Genomic DNA, 25,144 nt, shown 5'->3' on the forward strand with positions numbered 1-25,144 from the left:
CGGAGATATCATGGAAACTACAGATGCTGCAAGACGACAGATGTCACGAGAGAATCGGCATGCCTATAAAACACCGGTGCCTTCGATCCACCACGTGACTCAGCCAGCCAATCAGGACTGTGTACAACTCTCCAGACGCGTGGCCCATTGGTCCCTTCCCCTACAGCTGGCCGACTTCCAGGAGGGTGCTGGGTTGGGTCCAAATAAAGCAGCGGTTTCTGATAACCGGGTTGGTGTTTTGACCTCCCCTCCTAAACTCCCTAACTCTATTTTCAACCTTTCAGCTTGGAGGTAGAATGCCTTGGGTTCAAACCCCACACCACCCACCCACACACACACACACACACAAAGAAACAAAGTTGTTCATTTTTACATTCAAACCATGAAAACATGCAAAAGAGCCAATACTACATGCCAGTTTAATGCCATTTTTATGTGGAATTATACAATTGAAGTCAACTTTCCAAGGCATCTTCAAGAAGATAGGCATGAGAAATGTGTTAGGTTTCTTGTCTATGATTCAGACAATCTTAAGTACTTTGAAGAGCAACACAAAATCTTCAAAACAAACTTTATTTAAAAAACCATATATGAGTAGGCCAAACACACTCAGCCTGAGAGAACTTGCTCTTTGTTTTTTAACAACATCATAGTCCAAAAAGACTAATACTTAATGCTGATTCAGCTCACAGTATTATCCCTTTCCAAGCAGCAGCGCTGTCTCTAGAAATATTTTATTGGCACCTCTTACGGGCATCAGAGATTCCAGCCACAGCCCTGCCCACAAGGAGCTTACAGTGTGACCAGAGACAGACATCCATAACAGACACAGGGAGCTGGTTTTAAGTCCAGACCTCTATCTTAAAAAGGAATCAACGGCAAAAGTCATAACGTTTAATGAGCCACAGAAATAGCGTAGCAATTATGTGCAGTATCGAGTTTCAACTTGAAATACCAAAAAGAATGTGTGTGTGTGTGTGTGTGTGTGTGTGTGTGTGTCGCTGGGGCTGGGGACAAAACCCAGGGTCTCATGCATGCTAAGCATACATACTATACCACTGAGCCACATTCCCAGCCCCAGCCCCCCATAAAAGGTCTAATTTACTTTTTTTTTTTTTTTTTGGTACTGGGGATGGAACCCAAGGACACTGTACTTCTGAGTTACACCCTCAGCCCTATTTTTTTCTGCATTTTGAAACAGAGTCTCACTGAGTTGCAAAGGGCCTCACTAAGTAGCTGAGGCTGTCCTCAAACCCTGATCCTCCTGTCTCAGCCTCCGGAATGCTGGGATTATAAGTGTGAGCCGCCAGGCCCAGCTAATTTACTTCTTTTATATTTGTATTTATTAATGTTCCCACTAGACTGAATTAAGAGAAAAATGTAAGCTGGGTGTGGTGGCACATGCCTGTAATCCAGTTCTTTTTTGTTGTTGTTGTTGTTGTTGTTTTGGGGGTTTTTTTGGTTTTTTACAGTACTGGGGATGGAACCCAGGGGCATTCCACCTCCGAGCTACACCCCCAGTCCTATTTTTTATTCTTTATTTTGAAACAGGGTCTCACTGAGTTGCAAAGGGCCTCACTAAGTAGCTGAGGCTGGCCACAAAAAAACGTGATCCTCCTGTCTCAACCTCCCGAATGCTGAAATTACAAGCATGCACCACAACACCCAGGTCATCCCAGTTCTTGGAAGGCTGGAACAGGCAGACAACAGGTTCAAGGCCAGCCTCAGCAATGTATGAGACTCTCAGCAACCCAGCAAGACCCTGTCTCAAAACAAAACAAAACAAAAAATAGCTCAGAGGTAGTCGGTCCCTGGGTTCACACACACACACAAAAGATAGGCCAGGCATGGTAACGCAGGCTTGGGTTGCAGGTTCGAGGCCAGCTTTGGCTACTTATGCCTGCTGCAACTTAGTGTTTCAAAATAAAAAACAGGGCTGGGGGTTCAATCCCCAGAACCAAAAACAAGGGGGAAAAAGAGAAAAAGAGAGAAATAGAACACCAAATCAAGTGTACCACAAGGTTTGCTGTCCACAATTAAAGAATGGCTTGTTCACGTCCTAGAATGTCTCCGCAGTTCCGCATCCTGACATCGGGTTTAGTAGTTTTTACTGCTAAACCGATGGGTGAATTCAGACAGTGTGTAGACGGCGCCCCAGCCTACTTCGGGATCCATACTGATGAAATCGTTGAGGTTCATTTTGGAGTCTAGAAAAACACATGACGGAAATGTTAAGTTCAAACTGACCTTAGTTTGAGCCAATGTGTAAGATTCAGTTTGGGTCAGCCTTGTGAAGTGAGACAAAGCACACTATGATTAATTAAATGTCTGACACCCTGCACTGACGTATGTAAATAATAACATTTCCCGTCCTTGAAGATCCTGCTTGCATGACTGTGCCCTTGCTTTTCTGCCAACAAAAAAAGTATAAAAGTTGTAACAAATCCTGAATAAAATGGAGAAGTCTGAATCTAATTCGTGTGGTCATTCTTCTCTCATCGACCTCGGCTTCCCCTCACCAACACACGAACCTCGACTCTTGGCTGGACCCTGGCATTTACACATCCTTTCTTTTTTCTTGTCTTTCTTTCTTTCTTTCTCTTCCTTTCTTTTTAGTAATGAGGGTTAAACCCAGGAGCATTCTATCTCCAAGCTACAACCCCCAGGCCCTTTATTATTTTTTTTTGGGGGGGTGGTACCAGGGGTTGAACCCTGGGGTGTTCTACCTCTGAGCTATACCCCCAGGCCCTATTTTACTCTTTTTTTTTTAATGGGTCTGGGGATGAAACCCAGGGGCATTCAACCTCCAAGCTACACCCCCTGCCCTATTTTTTTTATTCTTTATTTTGAAACAGAGTCTCACTAAGTTGCAGAGGGCCTCACTAAGTATCTGAGGCTGTCCACAAACCCATATCCTCCTGTCTCAGCCTCCCGAATGCTGGGATGAGAAGCATGAGCCACCATGCTAGGCTACATTTTATTTTATAACAGGTTCTCAATAAGTTGCTGAGGCTGTCCTCAAATCTACAATCTTCCTGACTCAGTCTCCCCAGACTAGGACTCCAGGCCTGCTAGCCACAGTGACCACCTCTGAACCTTCTTTGACTATGCTCTAACACACCAAATATATTCTTTACTTCTTTCTTTCTTTCTTTCTTTCTTTCTTTCTTTCTTTCTTTCTTTCTCTCTTTTCAGGTCTGAGGATGGAACCCAGGGACATTCAACCTCTGAGCTTCAGCCCCTGCCCTATTTTTTTTTTATTCTTTATTTTGAAACGGAGTTGCAGATGGCCTCACTAAGTAGCTGAGGCTGTCCGCGAACCGCAATCCTGCAGTCTCAGCCTCCCGAATGCTGGATGACAAGCATGCGCCACCATGCCCGGCTTTACTTTCTTTCTTGAAGAGCGATGTATGTGACTGCCCTAGTTCCCTGGCATCCTGCATGGCTTACAGAACTCTTTCATGCAGTGTGTATTGGCCAGGGGCTGGGCTGATCTCACCAGTAAGGGGGAGTGCTGTGAATGACTTACAGTCGTAAATAACGCTGCGAATGCTTATGAATGCCAGACAACGGAGACAGGGAGACCCACCCTTAGCTTCTCAAATCTCGGGAAATTATCAACTGGCCTGCAGCCTGCAAGTACATAAACGGAACACGCAGCACACTAGAGCCTGCTGCCTCTCCCTCTAATGCAGGTGTCTTACAAAGCCGCTGACAGGACATTTCACACATCCTAAGGATGCCCTGGGGACTTCTTCACGTGAAACCCTACCACCGCACGTGCTACAAGTCCCACTGTCGAATGCCACAAGCCTGCAGATGTCTTCGTGTGCACTGTCTCTTATCAAAATGTAGTTCATGGCGGGCTTTCCCCAGCTCCCTCCCCGCCCCTGCTTCCCCATACAGGGTACTCGGATTGACACTGGCATTCGCACCTAAGTTTATAATGTCCGTGGAACTGATTCATCCCTGATCCTCCCTCCCACCCCCTTCACCTGGACCACCTCCCTGTCCCCACTTCATCGTCTGAAGTCCCTCTGGTCTCCCGATTATACCCTAGCTTCCTCCTAGGAGAGAAAGCACGGGCCCCTGCACTTTCTGTCCCTGGCCAAGCTCACTTAACACGGTGTTCCTCCAGGTGCATCCATTTTCCTGCAAATGACATAATTTTATTCTTCTTTATTGCTGAGCAGAATTCCACTGTGTATATCCCATAGTTCTGTAATTCATTCACCTGTTGATGGACACCTGGGTTGGTTCCATAATTGGGCTGGTTGTGGACTGTGCTGCTGTGAACAGATCTCCTGAAGCCCAGCGTCCCCGCAGTAGGTACGACCCATAATCTGGCAAATGTTGAGGCTCTGCACCTTGACCCTGTTCCTTCCCCGGGGAGTTCTTAACCTCCAGCCCTGTTCTCTGTGCACTGACTTCTCAGTCTAGGAACACGCAGAAATGGCATCCTCTCTCACCTCTTCACCACTCGGCGGGGTTAACCTAAAGAATGACCTAACTGTCCCTGGCTAAGAGAAACCGCTGATCTGAATGGTGATGGATCAGAAAACCTGGGGAGACGACGCCCCTGCCTCACCTCCAGTTTCAATGCAGGGATACGGTGGAGGAGGCTCTCTCCAGTTTCCGATGGAGTCTTTCATGTGAGAGCGGTCCGAAGCAAAGTTCTTCAAATAGGAGTCCGCACGGACCACTCGAAATTTCCTGCAGATAAATCAAGAGGCGCTTAGGTTGGGGAGGTGTCACACTGGAAATTCTGACCCATTTTTCCTACACTCGTTTCTCTATGACATGCACAAAATTGCTCATGCATTTTTGTACTATTAGTGATACACAAATCCAGATAAAGGCCTGTTATCTATTAAAGAGGCTATGGGAAATAATTAACTAAAATCCAAGGTACAGAAATATATCTACCTAGTTACCTTTATTTACTCAATTGCGTATCAGGGACAAAAGATATAATTTTGGGGGGTTGCCTCTCACAATGTGGGCAGCACGAGACATTCCACCACAAGCAGAAGAGTATGAGAGAAATCCCCAACGTGGCCGAGAGAAGACCTCTGAGATCCTGTCACACAAATTTTGAAGACTGCCAACCTTTCATGTGAGAGGTAACGTTCAAAGCTTTAACATATTTTTAGTCTCTGGTGTAGCAAGCACATCAACCTCAATTATCAACTCAGTGCTGACATCAGGATAAGTGATCTTTACCAAACAGATGCAAAAAAGAAAAAAAGAAAGGACCTCAGACTTTAGAAAGTAAATAAAGCCAGGTGTGGTGGCGCACACCTGTAAACTCAGTACTTGGGAGGCTAAGACAGAAGAATTACAAGTTCGAGGCCACTCTCAACAACTGAATGAGACCCTGTTTCAAAATATAAAATAGGATTTGTTTGGTTTTTTTTTTTTTTTTTGGTGGTACTGGGGTTGAAACCCAGAGGCTTTCTACCTCCGGCTATACTCCCAGACCGTTTTTTTATATTTTATTTGGAAACAGGGTCTCACTAAGTTGCTGAGAGCCTCACTAAGTTGCTGAGGCTGGCTTCGAACCCGTGCGATCCTCCTGTCTCAGCCTCCCAAGCGCGGGGATTACAAGCGTGCGCCACCACGCCCGGCATAAAATAGGATTTGAAGGTACAGCTCAGAGGTAGAACATCCCTGGGTTCCATCCCTATTATTGCAAGATAAAAAGTAAATAAAGCCATTCTAAATTTACTCACCTCCTAAACTGTGGGTGAATATCATCCTCAGGCTTCAAGGCCTCCTCTACATAAAGGTCAAAGGGGCAGGGAAATGGCAAGACAGTATCGAGGTCGTAAATGAAGCTCTGTCCTCCACTGGAAACGTGAAGCAAAACGACATGGTAATCCTAGAGGAAAATTGATGAAATTAGCATGGATGGCGGATTTCAAGGTCCTCACTATACACGCATATATGATCACAGAAAAAGATACAAGAGTTACAGAGCCCCCCTTATAACAGCAAAATAAAATGAAGCAAAAGCACACAAAACCCTGAAAACAGACCAAACGTCCAGTGACAGGGATATGGCTCCAGAAATCATGAAAAGGCTCGTATACATTTAATGTATACCCTTCGATCCAAGGGTTTTACCTCTTGGAAACTATCTTAGAGAAAAATAGTTATAAGAATGTAAAGGTCCAGCCAGGCGTGGTGGCTCACACTTGTAATTCCAGCATTTGGGAGGCTGAAACAGGAGGATCGCGGTTCGCAGAAAGCCTCAGCTACTACTTAGGGGGGCCCTTTGCATCTCAGAGAGATCCTGTTTCAAAATAAAGAAAAAAAAAAAGGCTCAGTATTGACAGAGAGAGAGAGAGAGAGAGAGAGAGATTGATTGATTGATTCATGTTATAGTGTTCTTGAAGTATGTATTCCTTACTATGTGTGGGACCCGGTGTGGCTGAACAGAAGATACAAAGAGGAAAAAGATAAGTCCTTGAGAAGTGACAATCCTGATTAAATGCCTGCAGTGTCACAAAGAGGGAACAGGCAGTATGCAGGTCAGAGGTCACAGCAGGTGGCAGCCTGGTTCAAAGCTCAGCCCCTCCATTTCCCAGCCTGTCTCCTCTTTTGTTAAATGGAGATAGCTGGGGTGTCCACCTCTTAGAGATACTGGGAGAAGTGGTATGTAAATTCTCAGCCCTTTCAAAAGCCATCTAGAAATAGAAGGGACTAGGGGCCACCGACCCAGAACAGTGTTGCTGAGGTCTTGACAGCGAGGGAGAGCTTTTGAGAAAGAAGATTCAACTTGCTGAAAGACGTAAGCAACCACTATCCATAAATCACATAAGCAACCACTATCCATAAATTTCTCCTTAGTTCAAGCCAATGGCTGGGAAGCAGGCCTTGGCCCGGAATCACCTTCATAGTACATGAAGAGTCACAAAACACACACTGGCACAGAAGCCTCATGCCAAGAGGGTTTAGAGTTCGCCCAGCTGTCACCAGGAAGGGGCTCTGCACCTAGTACTTGGTTACTCTACCTTTCAACAAGGCCTAAAGTTCCTATAACAGGACAATATGACACAAAGATTCATCTGCCAGAGGCTGTAGGAAGACTTCCTGCAGCGGATTCCCCATCCTGAGCTACCAGATGTAGGGCAAGGGGGATATGACCACAGGTACTTTCCTTGCAAGTCTTCCTACGATGAGGAGCGAGACCACAACTCAAAATCAGCAGAGCTGTTCAGCGATGAGGATGACGTCTAGAGCAGATGGAGAGTCTGCAACAGGGGCTCCGTAGCATTGCCAAAAGCAGCTAACACTTCCTGAGCACCGGACACCAACATTCCTTGAGCCTCGTCTGGGTTAACTCAGTTAAGCCTCACAACTCACTGATCAGAGGGGGACACTGAAGAGAGAGATTACCCAACATGTCCAGCTACACAGCCAACGCAGGGGAAACCCTGGCACAAACCCCTGCTCCTCGCCCCAGCAGGGCTGGGTCTGAGCTTTGAAGCTGGAGCAGCCAATTGCCCACTGGCAGAGGAAGAGAGAACATGAGCTGTTTTGTCCCCAGCTTGTCAAAGGCACTCAATAAACAGGACATATGGCCTGAAGCATCTGGACATGAGTTTGTTATTATTCATGGAATTTTTCTTTTCCTTCATCTCTATCATTGCTCATAAACCCACTCTTCAGAAGGACAGGTCAAGGTGACGTACAGATAGATGTACATGGGAAAGGACCCAGATCTGAGCCACTCACCCTGCCTTTCTGGGCTTTGCACCTTTTTCATCTAAAATGAAGGAAGCCAGGCATGGTGGCGCACGGTTGTGATCCTTTGGGAGGCTGAGACAGGAGGATCGTGGTTCATGAATAGCTTCAGCTACTTAGTGAGGCCCTTTGCAACTGAGTGAGAGCCTGTTTCAAAATAAAGAATAAAAAATAGGACTGGGAGCTGGGCATGTTTGTAATCCCAGCATCTGGGAGGCTGAGATAGGAGGATTACAAATTCTCAGCCAGCCTCAGCCACTTAGTGAGGCCCTGTTTCAAAATAAAGAATAAGAAATAGAGCTGGGGGTGCAGCTCAGAGGTAGAATACCCCTGGATTCAATTCCCTTTACCAAGAAAGAAAAAAAGGAGGTTTGAATCTTCATGTTCGCTTTATACACCTAGGAGACAGCCCAGCCCATCAAGGGTATGTATATATGAAAAGCCTCCAAGTATCTGAAAGATGTCACTTTATCAACTGATATTTTGAGGCACTGAGGATCGAATCCAGGAGCATTCTACCTTCAAGCTACACCCCCAGCCCTTTTTATTTTTTCATTTTGAAACAAATTTCACTAGGCCACTGAGAGTCCTGCTGAGTTGCTAAGGCTGTCCTCAAACCTGTGATCCTACTTCAGCCTCCAAAGTACTGGGATAACAGGTGTGTGCCACCATACCAAGATAACATGACAATTTAAGAAAGCAATGTAGCCAGGCACGGTGGCACAAGCCTGTCATTCCAGACAGGAGGATCGCAGGTTCAAAACCAGCTCAGCAACCTTAGCAAGATTCTCAGCAACCTAGTGAGACTCTGTTTCAAAAAAGAAAAAGAAAAAAGGTGAGGGGGATAGCCTGGAGATAGAGGCTCTTGGGCTCAATTTAAATAAAGAGAAAAAAAAGAAAAGAAAAGAGAGGGAAGGAGCAATGTGTGAAACTCCAGCGTTACAAAGGAACACCTGGTAGATGTGCCGAGGCCAAACAGCAGGGATGGACTCAGGTGGACAGCTCAAAAACTGTGATGAGTTTTTGCTGCAGGTGCTTAAGAATGCAGAGAGTAATGCAAAATTTGTGGGGGCTTTTTGTTTTTTTGTTTGTTTGTTTTTTGTTTTTTGTTTGTTTGTTACATACTGGGGAGGAACCCAGGGGCATTCTACCTCCAAGCTATACCCCCAGACTTATTTTTTATTTTTTATTTTGTTTTGTTTGTTTGTTTTGGGTGGTAATGGGGTTCCTGGAAGTCCTTCTACCTCCAGGCTACACTCCCAGACACCTATTATTTATATTTTTATTTGGAAACAGGGTCTCTTAAGCCAGCGAGACTGGCTTCGAACCAACCTGCGCGATACTCTTGTCTCCGCCTCCCAAGTGTGGGGATTACAAGCGTGCGCCACCACGCCCGGCCTTTATTTTTTAATTTTGAAATAGGGTCTCAGTGAGATGCAAAGGGCTTCACTAAGTAGCTGAGGCTGTCTGTGAACTGCCATCCTCCTGTCTCAGCCTCCCAAATGCTGGGATTCCAAGTATGCACCACCATGACCAGCTAAAATTTATGGGTTTAGATGTGGATTCTCTGGTCACTCAACATACCCAAGTGAACAAAGTATCAAAGATGTACCATTGTGCTTAGGGAGAGCATGGACCATCAACCCACACATGAACTCCCCCTGCCACAGTGACGATCCTTATTGGAAAAGAACAACATGTTCCTAAACCAGAGGACAAGTTCTCACAGAAGAAAAAGATACCCCAGAAGAAAATCAAAGAAACAAAAACTTAAAGCACAGGGATAATTCACCATAAAATAAACGCAAACAAAAGTAAAAATAAGCTGGGCACAGTGGCCCACAACTGTGATCCCAGTATTTGGGAGGCTAAGATAGGAGGATTGCAGGTTCCAGGACAGCCTCAGCAAAGTAGAGAGGTACTCAGCAAACTAGCAAGACCTTGTTTCAAAACAAAAAAATAAAAAGGGCTGGGGGTGTAGCTCAGAGTGTAGAATGCCCCTGGGTTCAATCCCCAGTATCATATGCACAAAAAAGTATCAAAATAGATAAAATCCCACTTACAATAATCCCAAACTAGCCAGGCCTGGTGGCACATGCCTGTGATGCCAGTACTTGGGAGTTAGAGGCAGGAGGACTGCAGATTCAAAGCCAGTCTCAGACACTTAGCAAGGCTCTCAGCAACTCAGTAAGATCCTGTTTCAAAATAAAAAATATAACAGAGCCCAGGGTATCGCTTGGAGGTAGAATGTGTCTGGGGTTCAATTCCCAGCAACACCAAAAAGTAATAAAGTAAAAAAATAATAATAACAATAATAATGATGATGATGATACTCAAAATAAATAATAATATATGTGTATTCTACTCTAAGCCAATAACATCTCTTCTCAAAATGTCCATTTATTTTATTTTATTTTATTTATTTATTTATTTTTTTTTTTTGCAGAAATGAGGATTGAACCCAGAGACATTCTACCTCTGAGCTACACTCCCAGCCCTATTTTTTATTCTTTTATTTTGAAACAGGGCCTCACTAAGGAGCTGAGGCTCACCATGAACCTGCAACCCTCCTGTCTCAACCTCCCAAGTACTGGGATTACAAGTGTGAGCTACTATACCTGGCCCTATTTGTATTTTTAAAATAGTCTCTCTAGGTTGTTGAGTCTCACGACTTGCTATGGCTGTCCTCGAACTTGCGATCCTGCTGTCTCAGCCTCCCAAGTACTGAGATTACAAGTACGCGCCACCACGCCCAGCTAAAATGTCCATTTAAAGAACTAACATAGCCTTTTTCTCCTATCCCTGTGAATTCTGCTTTCTCAGAGCACACAGTCCATTCAGGAGTCACAAGGAACAATGCATGGAGGTTCTCTGCAGGATCGCCTTACCCAGATCACAGGTCCATTTCCAGGTCTCGCCTGCTGTTTCCAGACAGGTATCTACAAAACACAGAACATCGCATAGTTAAAAGACTACTAGATTCATTAAAGAAATACATAATGAGAAAGGAAATATTTCTTGTGCATGCGCGTGTGTGTGTGTGCATGTGCGCATGTGTGTACATTGTGTGGTACCAGGGATTGAAGCCAGGAGTGCCCTACCTCTGAGCTATACCTCCAGCCCTAGTTTATCTTTTTAATTTTTATTTATTTTTATTATTTATTTATTTTTTGTGTTGTTGTTGTTGTACCGGAGATAGAACCCAGGGCCAATCTACTTCCAAGCTACACCCCCAGCCCTAGTTCTTAGTATTTTTGAAACAGGGTCTCACTGAGTTACAAAGGGCTTCTCTAAGTAGTTGAGGCTGTCTGCAAACCTTGATCCTCCCGTCTCCACCTCCTGAATGCTGGGATTACAAGCGTGCACCACCAAGCCTGGCTCCCCAGCCCTATTTTTTATTTTGAAATAGGGTCTCACTGAGTTGCAAAGGGCCTCACTAAGTAGCTCGAACTATGATCCTCCTGTCTCAGCCTCCCAAATGCTGGGATTACAATGGTGCACCACCACACCCGGCTGAGACCCTGTTTTAAAATGAAAAGTAGCCAGGCATGGTGGTGCATGCTTGAAAGTAATCCCAGCATTCGGGACACTGAGACAGGAGGAAGGCAGTTCGTGACCAGCCCCAGCTACATAGGGAGACCCTTTGCAACTCAGTGAGACCCTGTTTCAAAATAAAGAATAAAAAATAGGGCTGGGAGTGTGGCTCGGAGATAGAATGCCGCTGGGTTTCATCCCAGGTACTGCAAATAAATAAATAAATAAATAAATAAATAAATAAATAAATAAATAAATAAATGCATAAATACATAAATAAATAAACAAACCCAGGATCTTGCTCAGATGCTGGGCCGGCCTTGGACCTGACATCCTCTTGTCTCAACCTCCCACGTACTGAGATTACAGGTGTGTCCCTCCATGCCCAGCTAGAAATAAAATAGTGCTAACCAACCAACAATCAAGGTGAAGAATGAATGAGTAAGAAGAAATCCAAACCCTTCTAAGAATAACTACCCTCCACAATGAGCGCTCCCAAGAGCTCAAGTTACTGTACGGCATTCTTTGAGGAGTGGAAAGGGACCCAGACTATTCCTCAGAAGGCCTGGCAGGCGGAAGGCTTGCTCTCCCATTTAATTATTCATGGGGCCCCTGTGAGGCTTTATTTACTCATCTACAAAATGGAGAAAGATGCTGCTCCATTAAGATCGAGTGAGATGCTGCCTGCGAGCACACTTTATAAAGGGCTTGCTCTTTCTAAGACTTCCTGTAGATCTACTACGGCTCTGTGGGGTGGGATGAGCTCGGTTGTGCAGCACTTGCCTAGCCCGCACGAGGAACTGGGTTCAATCGATCCCAGTACTGCAAGAAGGGGGAAGAAAAAGTAAGCATCCCTACTTAGATCTCACAGACTGAGCTGGGATGTCGCTCAGTGGCAAAGCACTTGTCTGGCAAATCCAACAACCTGAATGTGATCCCCAGTACCCCAAAGACAAAAACAAACAAGCTAAGAGCAAGAGAGAAAACAAATTCCATATTCCAGAGACAAATTCTTACCTCGAACCTAAGAGTTAGTGATTCACATCTAATTACTTAAAATAGCTCTAAATTAATACCTCAAGAAAATTATTCGTGTAAAGAAAACATCACACAGTCCCTTGCCTACAAGTAAAGTGCTAAACTCTTTTTTTTTTGGTACTGGGCATTTAACCCAGGGATAGTCTACCTCAGAGCTATACCTCTAGCCCTATTTTATTTCTTCTTTAGAAACAGGGTCTCACTAAGTGGCTAAGTCTGGTGTTGAACCTGCAATCCTCCTCTCTCAGCCTCTCATGTGCTGGGATTATAGGCGTGCACCACAATGTCTGGCAGGAGCTAAACCCTTCTAATTCAACTATGAGAGTGGGAAAATCTCATTCAAAAACACTTTAGCTGAAGCCGGGCGTGGTGGCGCACACTTGTAATCCCCGCGCTTGGGAGGCTGAGACAGGAGGATCGCACGGGTTCGAAGCCAGCCTCAGCTACTTAGTGAGGCTCTCAGCAACTTAGTGAGACCTTGTTTTCAAATAAAGGTCTATAAAATAGGTCTGGGAGTATAGCCTGGAGGTAGAAAGCCTCTGGGTTCCACCCCCAGTACCACACACACACAAAAAAAACCACTTTAGCCAGGCATGGTGGCGCACCAGCATTCAGGAGGCTGAGATCGCGGTTCATGGACAGCCTCAGCTACTTACTGAGGCCCTCTGCAACTTAGTGAGACCCTGTTTCAAAATAAAGAATAAGATACAGGGCAGGGGGTATAGCTCAAAGGTCGAATGTCCCTGGGTTCCATTCCCAGACCCGCAAAAAAAACCCACAAAAAAAAAACACTTGAAATGTTGCTGTATTTTAGGGAGCATGTCTTAGAACAGTACTAAATCCCTGCTACATTTAGCTGCTACACTCATTCTAAATCTGTTTTTTGTAATCACTCACCAACTTACCATCTTCTTCTCATTTGATATGAAGACAGCATAACACTCTTCTAAAGGATACTGGTCGTGGTTTTTAATGTATTCACAGAGCTTCCAAATATTCTCTTCACTGAAACAGAATAATTATTTAATTGATACAATCGAAAGCCAACACTTGTATTACTCAAATCTGAAAAGGAGCTGGGCGTGGTGGCTCAAGCTCGTGATCCCAGCATTCCGGAGGCTGAGACAGGAGGACTGCAGTTTGCAGACAGCCTCAGCTACTTAGTGAGGCCCTTTGCAACTCAGTGAGACCCTGGTTCAGAATAGCTAGGTAGAAAGCTTTGACCCTCTTGACCTTTCTGAGAATCTGCTTTTCTCATCTTATAAATACTCAATAAATTTCAGTTTAACATTGGTTTCCTAGTCACCTAAGGAACAGGGCAGGTTTGACCTTTGGGGTAGGACAGCTCCTGGCTGGCACGGACCAGGTGGTATGTTTAGAAATTCTTTCAGTGGTATCCTCTGTGAGTGGAATTCCCCAAACCTCTCTAATAAGGACAGGTCTTGAGAAAAAATAAAAGTCCTGGCCAGGGGTGGTGGTACGCGCTGATAATCTCAGTACTTGGGAGGCTGAGTAAGGAGGCTCGACTCACAGGCTCGACGGCAGCCTCAGCAACATAGAGAAACTCTCAGAACCTAGTGAGAACCTGCTTCTACAAAAAGAAACAAAAAAGGCCAGGGTATTGCTCAGAGGTAAAATGTCCCTGGCTTTAATTCCTAGTACGTCAAAAGAAAAGAAAATTCTTTTTCACACTGAACTGCAATCTATCTTCCTGGCTCCATCTCTCTCCTGTGTGACAGGCCTTTAGCAATTTGAAGCTGTGGTCAGGACACACACACCCCTAAATAAAGTGATGCCCAGGGCACCCAACTGAATAGTAACTGAGCCGTACTCCCAAGCACAGGCGACTACAGGCACTGCTGGCTGGGTCCCCGGCGCAGCCCCTGGGCTCCCGCCTCTGATGCACCACACAGGCCCTTGGCTCACAAGAGCTACACCACCGCTCTGCTCAGAGCACAGGACTCAGTCTGCCAGAGCCAAATTTTCAGTCATGTAGATCACAGAATCTGAAAATGAAGCGAGACACAAACAGCGCTGAAAACCATCTCCTGTAGAAATACAAAGCCTTTCCATTCAAAGGTCTTGCCCTCATCAACCTGCCTCAATGCTCCGCACGACTAGTCCTAAGACACCAAAGTTGGACGTCAGTGTTTTGCTCCTAGGGTTTTCTCTCTAACGTACCAAACAAACCTCAAGGAGAAAGTGGTGGTGGTGGTAAAAACAACAGAACACTCAATATGATACACAGATTCTGGAGGAACAAAATTTTACTGTGTTAATATGATAAATAGCAGGTACCTAAAGCTTCCCCCCCAACCCCCAAGGGGAAGGGACATATTGAGGATTGAACCCAGGGGCATTCTACCTCCAAGATATACCCCCAGTCTTATTTTGTTTTTTATTTTGAAACAGAGTCTCACTAAGTTGTTGACTATCTTGCTAAATTGCTGAAGTTGGCCTCAAACTCATGATCCTCCTGTCTCGGCCTCCCAAGTATTTAGGGGAGCACCATCCCACCCAGCTAACCTTTTTAAATCCAGTTTTTTGTTTATTTGTTTGTTTGTTTGTTTGTTTTTATAGTATTGGGGATTGAACCCAGGTGCATTCGACCTCTGAGCTACACCCTCAGCCTTATTTTTTATTCTTTTTATTTTGAAACAGGGTTTCACTAAATTGCAGAGGCTGGCCACGAACCTGTGATCCTCCCGTCTCGGCCCAAGTACTGGGATTTCAAGTGTGTGCCACCATGCCTGATGGAGGTCCAAATTTTGAAAAGATATTTGCCTGTCTGGCCTACAGACATTTTGAAGAGTTTACCACAAATATTGTCAAGAGCCTATGAGATACAAGTCACTGTGCTAAGCGCTCAGAGGACATGGTAATAAATTTAAGTTTACAGATGAGAACAAGAGACATAAAGAGCCATAAATAGCAAGCATAGAAGGCTATAAAAGATGCATGCTGAAAGCCTGAGGAGGGAGTCATTCATTCTGAGGGACACGGGAAGAGGGAACGGGTTTGGGGAGGCAGTTCTCCTTGGTTGTCCCCCCTCCCATCCAACCACTCCTGGTAGGCTGAAAACATAAAAAACACTGAACATACACTGCTTTTTTTTTTTTACATGACTTATTTTTCAATCACATGTGACTATTACACTAAGAAAAAACAAATTTAAACATGGATTCTAGAATTTTAGACCCTTCCCATCATCAGTTGTTTCTTTTTTTTTTTTTTTTTTTTTTTTCCGGTGGTACTGGGGTTCCTGGAAGCCCTTCTACTTCCGGGCTACACTCCCAGACCTATTTTTACATTTTTATTTGGAAACAGGGTCTCCTAAGCCAGCGCGCGCGGCTGGCTTCGAACCTGCGCGATCCTCCCGTCTCTGCCTCTCAAGCGCGGGGATTACAAGCATGCGCCACCACGCCCGGCCTGTCATCATCAGTTGTTTCTAAACAGCATGACTAACACCTCATGAAACTTTTTTTTTTTTTTTTTTTTTTACAGTATGGGGTATGGGACCCAGGGGCATTCTACCTCCGAGCTATACCCCAACCCTATTTTTTTATTCTTTATTTTGAAACAGGGTCTCACTGAGTTGTGGAGAGCCTCACTAAGTAGCAGAGGCAGGCCGAGAACTAGGATCCTCCAGTCTCAGTCTCCCAAGTACTGGGATTACAAGTGTGCACCACCATACCTAGCTCCTCATGAAACTTTTGATGCTAAAAAAAAATGTAGGGAGGGATGGTGGTACATGCTTGTAACCCCAGTACCTGGTAGGCTGAAACAGGAGGATCACAGGTTTGAGGGAGGGATGGTGGTACATGCCTGTAACCCCAGTACCTGGTAGGCTGAAACAGGAGGATCACAGGTTTGAGGGAGGGATGGTGGTACATGCCTGTAACCCCAGTACCTGGTAGGCTGAAACAGGAGGATCACAGGTTTGAGGACAGCCTCAGCAATATAGCGAGACCCTAAGCAATTTAATGAGACCCTATTTCAAAATAAAAAGTGCTGAGAGTATAGCTCAGATAGAATGCCTCTGGGTTCAACCCCAGTACAGAAAAGTAGGGGAAGCAGAGGGGGAACTTTTACTTGGAAATACTAGGAGCCACAGTTAAAATTTAAAAAAAAAAAATCTCCAGATCTGATATCTGATATGAGTCCTAACATGCACTTAACTAGTAGTGTTTAAGGGGCGGGGGTACAGGTGATAAGGGTCCCAAGCTGTCGGGTGATCATTCTGTTAGCAGAAATGCAGTCTAAGGCCTGAGGTGTAGGGGTTACCAGTGATGGGCTGAGGTCAGAGACACAGGAAGAAGGGAACATCTCTGGCACACAGCAGGTACTCCACAAATGTTTGAAAAATACAAGACAATTAAGGCCGGGCGTGGTGGCGCACGCTTGTAATCCCTGTGCTTGGGAGCCAGCCGCGCGAGCTGGCTTAGGAGACCCTGTTTCCAAATATAAAATGTAAAAATAGGTCTGGGAGTGTAGCCCAGAGGTAGAAGGGCTTCCAGGAACCCCAGTACCACCAAAAAAAAAAAAAAAGATAGAATCAGAAATGCTCTGGGGGCTTGGAGTGTAGCTCAGTGCCACTCTACCTAGCACAAGGCCCTGCCTGGGTTTGATCACCAGTATTAAAAAGAAAAGTTCTGCAAACCACATTTTCCCACATACTGGTTATCGCTATTATCATTAAGTGGGGTCTTGAAACTGGGCGTGGTGGTGCACACATTTGGAAAGCTGAGACAGGAGGATCGCAATTCACAGACAGCCTCAGCTACTTAGTGAGGCCCTTTGCAACTCACTGAGACCCCATTTCAAAATAAAGAATAAAAAATAGGCTGGGGATGTAGCTCAGAGGTAGAATGCCCCTGTGTTCCATCCCAGCACCGCAAAAAAAAAAAAAAAAAAAAAGGAAGGAAGAAAGTATACCTACTTCTACTTGACATTCTTTGACAAGGTAGAGTTCTGGTTCCCAATCACAGATGATTATATCTCCTAAGAGGACAATCTAGCAATGTCTGGAGACGGGTCTGGTTGTCACAATTGCAGGAAGGATGCTAATACCGTCTAGAAGATAGAGGCCAGAGATGCTGCCACACATTCTATAACACATGGGGCAGTCCCCACACATGGAATTACCATGTTTGAAATATCAGCGGGGCCAAGACTGCGAAGCCCTGCAGTAGCACAGAGAAGGCAGGTTCAAAAGAGCTTGGAGGAAGTGACCAGACCCTGGACAGCCTGCTCAGCTCAGGAGACAGACTTTGTGGTCTGTCTGCAGCCTTGAAACGTGATCCACGGAGCAGCCTCAGGCTCCTCCACCGCGCTGCCTACACGCCCCGACCTTCTGCGGCGGAACCCTAAGACCTGCAGGCTCCACAAGCTCTCAGATGATTCTCCAGCACATTTGAATTCAGGGCAGCTTGAGCAGGAAAGCCAGCAATGGGCAAAGACTTGACTTGTGTCGGGAGAGCGAGGCCGGGCCTGCAGCTGGAGGAACTAAAAGATGATCTACTCAAGAGACATTGTTTCTTGCCATTCTTCCACCATATTGCCCAATTCCAATTGTACTAGCTTCTTTGAAGTCTCTTTGAATTTCCCAAAATAATCACAGAGTGCTTCCTTCTCAGTCTTTGTACCGGATCTTCTCCCTGCCTGAAATGACCTTCCTCTGCTATCCACCCTCTTTGTCTTCAGCTCTTGGATCGGTATCACCTTATCAGTGTCCTCCTCAAACATCCTAATATAATAGTATGAGTCACCATCTCTCACTCTGTCCTGTTTTTTTCAGAGCATGCTCCACCACCTAAACATGATTTACTTGTTTCTGTGTGCTTTTTCCCCATCAAAATATAAGAACCGGCCAGGCATGGTGGCATACGCTTGTAATCCCCGCGCTTGTGAGGTGGAGACAGGAGGATAGTGCAGGTTCGAAGCCAGCCTTTCTGGCTTAAGAGACCCTGTTTCCAAATAAAAATAAAAATAATAGGTCTGGGAGTGTAGCCCAGAGGTAGAAGGGTTTCAGGAACCCCAGTACCACCAATATATGTGTGTGTGTGTGTGTGTGTGTGTGTATGTATATACATATACATATACATATACATATACATATACATATACACATACACCAGTTGGTGTGGTAGTACATACTTGTAATCCCCTACTTGGGAGACTGAAACAGGAGGATAAGAGGTTCACAGCCAGCCTCAGAAATTTAGGGGCCCTCAACAACTTAGTGAGACTCTGCTTCAAAATTAAAAAAACAGGGCTGGGAGCCCCTGGGTTCGAACCCTAGTACCACACACACGAACACACACAAAATGTAAGAAACATGAGATGTGACCAGGGAATGTATCAATTGTGTTTACAGGTACCTAGAATCATACATGTATCACACACTCCAAGCACATAATAAACACTTAATGAATGAATCAAACAGTGAATGGACGTAAGGGACAAGAATTAATAAGATTTAGGAGACAGAATGGAGAAATCCAACACAATATTGAGAAGCTTGGGCTTCAGCATGGCACACGAGCTCCACACCACCTCTTCCTAGATGTGTGATTTCGGGACAGTCTTTCTGGGGCTCGGTCTTTTTTTTTTTTTTTCAAAACTCAGTAAAACTTTATTTGCTTCCATTCTTTCGCCATTAATAGAAAACTGGAGAAAGCAAAGATGTTTCGTGTTTACAAAGATAAATGGCCTCTTTACCCAGATATCAAAACCTCAAATGACAATGGTGAAGATTAAGCAGCCTCCCCCACATCTCGAGCAGACCTTGGTCACCTGAGACAATGCCTTCAGTTCACTGGCCGGGAACCCAGGTGTGGCCAAGAAATCAGACCAATGCAGTCCCGTGATAGAAAGTTGAGCAGAAGCTACCCCAGGGTCAAGTGCCTATATTCTACAGGACACAGGAACCAGGTGGCTACTAGAAAGGAAGAAAGGAAGATTGATTCATTTCAGGCAAAATTTTTTTTTTCTGTTTTGTTTTTATATTTTATTTTATTTTTTCTTTTCTTTTTCTTTTTTTCTTTTTTTTTTTTTTTTTTTTTTTTTTTGGTGGTACTGGGGTTCCTGGAAGCCCTTCTACCTCCAGGCTACACTCCCATACCTATTTTTACATCTTTATTTGGAAACAGGGTCTCCTAAGCCAGCGCGCGTGGCTGGCTTCAAACCTGCGCAATCCTCCTGTCTCTGCCCCCCAAGCGCGGGGATTACAAGCATGCGCCACCATGCCCGGCCTATATTTTGTTTTATTTTAGATAGTTAGTTTTTTGTTTGTTTGTTTGTTTTTTGCAGGTCTGGGGATGGAACCCAGGGGCATTCGACCTCTGGGCTACACCCCCTGCCTTATTTTTTATTCTTTATTTTGAAACAGGGTCTCACTGAGTTGCAGAGGGCCTCACTAAGTAGTAGCTGAGGCTGTCCGCAAACTGCGATCCTCCGGTCTCAGCCTCCCGAATGCTGGGATTACAAGTGTGCGCCATCACACCCAGCTTCTGTTTTGTTTTTAAATCAGTAAAAGAAACTGGGTCCTAGAAGCTGTAGTGATCTAAGCAGCAGCAAGTTTGTGCATTCGTTCTTGTTGCTGTTGTTGTTGTTGTTTAATTATGTTTAAATGCTCACTACTGGCACACTTAATTTGCATGAAATTCTGCACCATACATACTAACCATAGTAAAGTTATTTATCCCCCATCCCAGGAAAAAGAACTACTCTTGAAGATAATTTTCACTCCAATTTAACCAAACTTCGTTAATTGGATTGTGATGAAATTTTAAATATGAAAAAATAACATTTTAACATTTAGCCATCAAGTTAAAAAAAATGGTTTGCCTATACAAATTTTGTAATTTTTTTGTGGTACTGGGTAATAAATTCTACCCTCAGCCAGGCATGGCGGCGCACGCTTGTAATCCCCGCACTTGGGAGGCTGAGACAGGAGGATCGCATAGGTTCGAAGCCAGCCTCAGCTACTCAGTGAGGCTCAGTAGCTGAGGCTACACTCATGGCAGCAAGTGCACCCATTTCCCTGGCTTCATTAGTAAACTGAATGTATGTGATAGAACTTCTGTGTTGACTGCTTGTTCTAATCTGTCACATTGATCTGTTAAATATTAAACCTGACACAGTCACCTTCCAGCAGAGTCACCTTGGATTTTTTATCTTTGTCTCCAAATGGAAGTTCTTTACGAATCACAAAGTCAACTTACTGGGTACTTTTGGAGTAACTTTGGTTACAGTTCCTTCAAAATGTTCAATGCTGATAATCTTCAAAAACGGCTGTTTCTTGAGGCAACAGTCTGACATCTGTCATAACTTCTTTACCATCTGTGTCCTTGATTGTGAATTCCACTTCATCTCCAAGCTGTAAGGCTTCTAGGTCACCTTTAAATTCACTATAGTGAAAGAATATCTCTTACAACATCACCTCTTTCAATAAACCAAATGCCTCCTTCATGGCACAGACCACTGCCCGACAGTGAGCTGTTTTTTTTTTTTTTTTTTGCAGGTCTGGGGATGGAACCCAGGAGCATTTGACCTTCGAGCTACACCCCCTGCCCTATTTTTTGTTGTTGTTGTTCTTTATTTTGAAACAGGGTCTCACTAAGTTGCAGAGGGCCTCACTAAGCAGCCGAGGCTGTCCACGAACCACAATCCTCCAGTCTCAGCCTCCAGAATGCTGGGATTACAAGCGTGTGCTACCACGCCCAGCTGTCTTCACCAGTTTAATAACAATGGGTTTCCCAGTGTGCTGGTCAGATGACATTTCGAATTCAACATCATCTCCTACTTTTTTTTTTTTTTTTTTTTTGGTGGTACTGGGGTTCCTGGAAGCCCTTCTACCTCCAGGCTACACTCCCAGACCTATTTTTACATTTTTATTTGGAAACAGGGTCTCCTAAACCAGCGCGCATGGCTGGCTTGGAACCTGCGCGATCCTCCTGTCTCTGCCTCCCAAGCGCGGGGATTACAAGCGTGCGCCACCACGCCCGGCTATCTCCTACTTTTAAGTCCTGCAGGTTGCCATTATATTGTGAACATTGGAAGAAAAGTCTAGCTTGACGTTCTGAACACTGAATACATCCGTAAGAGGTTAAGAGTTTTTCAATCACCCCCATTTCACGCAGTGCTGCTCCTGAAGCACCACTGGGGTACCCGTGTGTCCACTGCTGTAGAGGAGGTCTTGATCAAAGCTCATCTCGCGGCCATAATCAAATATTTCACTTTCAGTAGTATTTGCTGATTCTTCTTTTTCAGCCCACATTGCAAAGGATGAAAGTTACTAGTGTTAAGAAAAAAAGAGCGAGAGAAAATGATCTACCAAGCTAATAAAGAATACAACTGCTGCTGTGCCAGAGCCAGCCGGCAAAAGTACGGGTTCTGAAGAAAGGCGTGAGGATAAAGAATTTTTAATTCTAACGTGGGGGAGCCGCCAGCCTACTATCTCTACTGGTCGACCCCTGTTTCTGGGTCAATATTTCCTATCGGTCGACGACTACACCTGGGTCAGTATTGTCTATTGCTCCGATGCTCCTGGCCGACGCCTACTTCTGGGTCAATCTCATCTTTATTGCGCCAACACTGGGTTTGTTTTTCCAGAGGTATTTATACACAGTTACAGGTGAATCAGCATTCTCGTGCCATCACCACCGGAATACAATACAGACCAATCCAAAGCACATACATTACAGGTAGATTAATCAATACCCTCGTGCCATCACCACCTGATCTTCTCCCCAAACCTTGTTGACTCTGGGTGAAGGACAGTCAGCTGAGTCAGAGACACTAATCTAGGGGAAAGCCTTAATGGTTCCCCACACTGCTGCAGCAGGCAATCTCACGGTACAGCACTGAAGAAAACAAAGACCATTAGCAGCGTTGGGAAGTGCTCTTTCAAAGCTACTGAGTGGGCACAAACTTCTTATTTCAGATCAAGTGTGGTGTCTTTAACTTAAGTGTATTCTTCTTTGGTCTTGCTGGTTGTAAAGAGGTTTGTTCCTTGCCTGATCTGAACTTGAAGCATCAGTTTCAGGTGGTAAAGTCTGTTCTGTTACACTTCATACCCAATAGCTCAGCACTGCCATAAGCAGCCCGCCCCGTACGTAGGAGGCTCAGTCTTTTCATCAGCACAATGAGGATAATGATATCATAGAACCTATCTCCTAGACATGGGTGGAAATGTTAAACAATAAAAACCATTTTTTCAGTCAAAGTGGTAATTTACATAGAAATATATTTCTTCCATGTGTAAGTTTTGCATTAAGCATCCATTTGTCACTACAGCCTATGTATCAGTTTGTTCCAAGAATATATCTTTTTCTTTTGCAGGTCTGGGGATGGAACCCAGGGGCATTCGACCTTCGAGCTACACCCCCTGCCCTATTTTTTTTTTTATTCTTTATTTTGAAACCGGGTCTCACTGAGTTGCAAAGAGCCTCACTAAGTAGCTGAGGCTGTCCGCAAACCGCGATCCTCTAGTCTCAGCCTCCCGAATTGCTGGGATTACAAGCATGCGCCACCATGCCAGGCTCAAGAATATATCTTAAAATTTTGCAAAACGCCTATGGAGACAGAGTATACCCTCAATTGTATTTTTTTCTGTACTGGGGATGGAACCCAGGGGCATTCTACCTCTAAGTTACACCTCCAGCCCTATATTTTGTTCGTTATTTTGAAACCGGGTCTCACTGAGTTGCTAAGGGCCTCACTAAGTAGCTGAGGCTGTCCTAGAACCAATCCTCCTGTCTCAGCCTCCCAAATTCTGGGATCACAAGCGTGGTCCACTACACCGAGCTCCTCAGTTGTACTTTTAAATTTGTTTGTTCTAGCAGTGAGCCAATCAATGCAAAATGTACTTTAAGACTATGTTTCTTTGAATAGCCAATCACACAGAGTTGTGAACCCAAACCCTCCAGCAAATCAGCGTGAGGAGCAGTACTACATCAGGGATAGAAGCCTAGAGAACTGCCCCTTCTGCTGAAGTAGATTGTCTTTAATTCTTTATTTTTTTGAGACAAAGTCTCACTAAATTGCAGAGGGCCTCACTAAGTAACTGAGGTTGTCAGCTAACCACGATCCTCCTGTCTCAGCCTCCCGAATGCTGGGATTACAAGCACCACCATTACGGGCACCACCACCCCGGGGTGGCCAAGTTACTTTCGGTTTTTAGTTTTTATTTGCATCTTCCCTAGATGCAAATAAATAAATTCCTAGAATTTATTTAACAGAAGACTTGGCATTGGCCTCAACACGTGGTCAGAGCTGGACAAATGTTAAGCTGGTGGCATTGGTTCAGAGACCAGCTGGAGGGTGAGAGGGTGGTCCTGAGATTTCATGCAGACTGGAAATAAAGTCATTACTCAGGAAAGAGAAGGGGGGTGTGGGAATCTAAAGGACCAAGTAGGGGTGCTGCTTCAGCTGCAGAGGCAGCCTACAACAGGCTGCTGCGCCTGGACCCCAAAGCTAGACTTCCTCTGTAAATCTCCATACCTTTGCACACAAATTGACAGGCCTCAGCCAAATCACTTGCAACACTGCGCTTGTGTTCTCATCTTTAAAATAAGGTCCACGGCAGTACCTACCTCTTGGTTTGCTGTAAGGCTCAAATGAGTCCGTTTACATAAACCCCCTAATACAACTCACGCTTGGCATATGGCAAGTTCTCGGTAAATTCAAAGATTATTATAATGAAAGCAACTCCTATTAACTGGGTGACCTTGGAAAAATTTCTTCAAAATCTCTATGCCTCCTATCTCTTCCCAAATTAAAATGACCTGCATCCCAGTCTGAAACCACACTGGCTTCAGCCCAACAACTTCCAAGGGTCTTCTGCGCTCCACCCTTCACTTACAACTCCACTTCCTCGCCCCCAAGCACTATCTGCTGAGCGTGTCCAACCGAAATGCTCCAGAAGAAAGTAGTGCACCATCCTGACGACCCCCTACCCCAACCCACCGCGCACCCAACTGCTCAAGACAGGGCTCACGGCACCCAAAGCAACAGAACCCGCCAATAGAGGCCTGGCGCGCTCCAGAGGGGAAGGGAGGAGGCGGTGCTCAGCTGCAGCATCTGCCCCGCTAGGCGGGGAGGTCCCAGAGCTGCGCCCGCGCCCGCTCACCAGTAGCAGCTGCTGTAGACACAGGCGTCCCGCGGAGGGCTGGCCGGCTGGTAGCTGGCGGTGGCTGCGAAGTCCCCCTCCATGGCTCAGACCTGGGGTGCACGGTTCCTGGGGCCAGTTCCCGAGCAGAGTGGGCGGAGCCTAGGACGACTTGGGCTGTTTCCGGGCGGTGAAGCGTGGGGCTAGGTGGGCGGGTCCTGGGCGGGGCGAGTGCCGAAGGTTCTCTGCGCGCGCAGCGGGATTGAGTGGGCGTGGCCGTGTGTGGGAGGGGCTTGAGAAAGGCGGGGTGAAGCCCGGGATGTGGAGGACTGCCTGGTTCCGGGTGGGCGGAGCCTGGAGAGTGGGTGAAGCCTGGGGCGGGGCCGACAGCTTGGACTCGGGTGGGCGGGGCCGGGGATGCGGAGGACTGCGTGGTTCCGGGTGTGCGGTGGGAGCCGGGGGCGGGGCAATGTGCCCTGGTGGGTGGGTCTAGGGGCGGGGCCGGCGACACTGGGGGAAAAAGGAGGGAGGGCTTAATTATAAATAAGACCTTATCGAGGGATCGCACCCCAAATCTCCCTATATTGTAATTTTTTAAAATTGGAAATTAGTATATATTGGCTTGAAAAAATAATATTGATGTCTTGATATATTAAAGAAAGAAGCTTAAAAGAGTTTACACGGTGTCATTTTTGTGGTAAACCTGTATTT

At 45.4% G+C, this 25,144-nt stretch overlaps 1 protein-coding gene across 1 annotated transcript; it reads right to left on the reverse strand.

The window, feature by feature from the left end:
• Positions 1-2,097: 2,097 nt before the first annotated feature.
• Positions 2,098-24,537, reverse strand: NTAQ1 (N-terminal glutamine amidase 1; the record flags this gene model as incomplete). Its single annotated transcript, XM_080693847.1, has 6 exons — positions 2,098-2,207; positions 4,589-4,713; positions 5,733-5,881; positions 10,638-10,688; positions 13,227-13,326; positions 24,455-24,537. 6 exons carry the CDS (start codon positions 24,535-24,537, stop codon positions 2,098-2,100), a joined length of 618 nt encoding a protein of 205 aa, XP_080549973.1.
• Positions 24,538-25,144: the final 607 nt, after the last annotated feature.

Source organism: Muscardinus avellanarius, assembly GCF_963383645.1.
Source record: "Muscardinus avellanarius genome assembly, chromosome: 4".
Classification (NCBI taxonomy): domain Eukaryota; kingdom Metazoa; phylum Chordata; class Mammalia; order Rodentia; family Gliridae; genus Muscardinus; species Muscardinus avellanarius.